At 42.3% G+C, this 1,536-nt stretch overlaps 1 protein-coding gene across 1 annotated transcript; it reads right to left on the reverse strand.

The window, feature by feature from the left end:
- Positions 1–257: 257 nt before the first annotated feature.
- Positions 258–1,190, reverse strand: LOC102468538 (olfactory receptor 2A2). Its single transcript, XM_027776173.1, has one exon. It carries the CDS (start codon positions 1,188–1,190, stop codon positions 258–260), a length of 933 nt encoding a protein of 310 aa, XP_027631974.1.
- Between the last annotated feature and the right edge of the window lie 346 nt (positions 1,191–1,536).

Below are 1,536 nucleotides of genomic sequence, written 5' to 3' on the forward strand. Positions count from 1 at the left end.
CCTGATATGATTTTGAAACCACCAAGTCTAGGACTTGAACTACAATCCGCCATGTGGGAGTCCAGTGACATAACCACTATGCCATCTGTGGACTCCTTAGATCCTTTCATTTACACATATTTACTGTTAATTTTGTTTCTCTGTAAAATGCTGACCAATATGTTAGACTGCATCTTTCTACAAACTTTCCTTTCATCTATGTTTCTAATGGTTGGCATACAGTTCACAGAATTCCCTTATTAAAATATAGCAAGCCTTTATACGAATCTCATCTTTTGCAGTGCTCTGTGGAAGGCACCCTTCACCTGAGCATTCCTCAGGCTGTAGATGAGGGGATTCAGCACTGGATTAAGGAGACTGTAAAATAGAGACAGCATTTTCTCCTTCTCTTCCTGATCATTAGAATCTGGGACCATATAAACCACCATCGCTATGCCAAAAAAGAGCCCCACCACACAAAGGTGTGAAGAACATGTAGAAAAGGCTTTCATGCGACCCTCCTTGGATTGAATCTTTAGGATGGCACAGAGGATGTGCATGTAGGAAATGAGCATTAAGCAAAGGGGTCCGACTAAGACAAAAACAGAGGCAGCAAGGAGGACCACATGGTTGATCCAGATGTCAGCACAGGCCAGCTTGAGGACAGACAGAATTTCACAGAAGACATGGTTCACCTCCTGGGACCCACAGAAGGGCAACCTTAGAAGGAGAATTGCATGTACCAAGGCCAAGAGAAATCCACATGACCAGGAAGTGACAGTGAGGACCACACACAATCTCCAGCTCATGATGACAGTGTACTGGAGAGGGTGGCAAATTGCCACATACCTATCATAGGACATCACCATCAAAATCAGGCACTCTGTGTGAGCAAAAGCCAAATACAAAAAGGTCTGCATTATGCATGGAACAAAAGAAATGGTCCTTTTGTGGTTCACTAGGTTTGCCAGCATCTTGGGGACACTGTTGGAAGCATAGGACATGTCAATGACAGCCAGGTGTGAGAGGAAGAAGTACATGGGGGTGTGCAGTCTGGGGTCCAGATAGATGAGTCCCAGGATGATGCCGTTTGCCAGCAGGCTGAAGACATACAACAGGGAGAAGATCCAGAAGAGGAGCACTTCCTTCTCTGCACTGAGCTGGAACCCCACCAAGATGAATTCTGTGACCCATGATTGGTTGACCCCCATTCATTAATGAAAGTCTGTCAAAGAATAAAATGTGATAGAAAATTCAGAACTGGAGAATCAGTAAAAATTTGTAATTCTTTTGTCCAATGAGCTTAGAGAAAGTTCATATGCTCATTCCCATTTGACAGCTTCTATAAGTTCCCCATCAGTGGCTACCTTTCTGTTCTACACATTGTATTATGAAATAAATTTAAACTGACTGAAAATATCAAGTATTATGTAAGAAATTCCCAAATGCCCTCACATAAATATAACAGAAATTAACATTTTTTGTTTTATTGTCTTTCTTTCTAAATACTTTTTTTTTGGGGGGGGAGGGGTTTTTGCTATAGGGCACATGCGCTAG

Source organism: Tupaia chinensis, unplaced genomic scaffold (assembly GCF_000334495.1).
Source record: "Tupaia chinensis unplaced genomic scaffold, TupChi_1.0 Scaffold000637_1, whole genome shotgun sequence".
NCBI classification, from domain to species: Eukaryota; Metazoa; Chordata; class Mammalia; order Scandentia; family Tupaiidae; genus Tupaia; species Tupaia belangeri.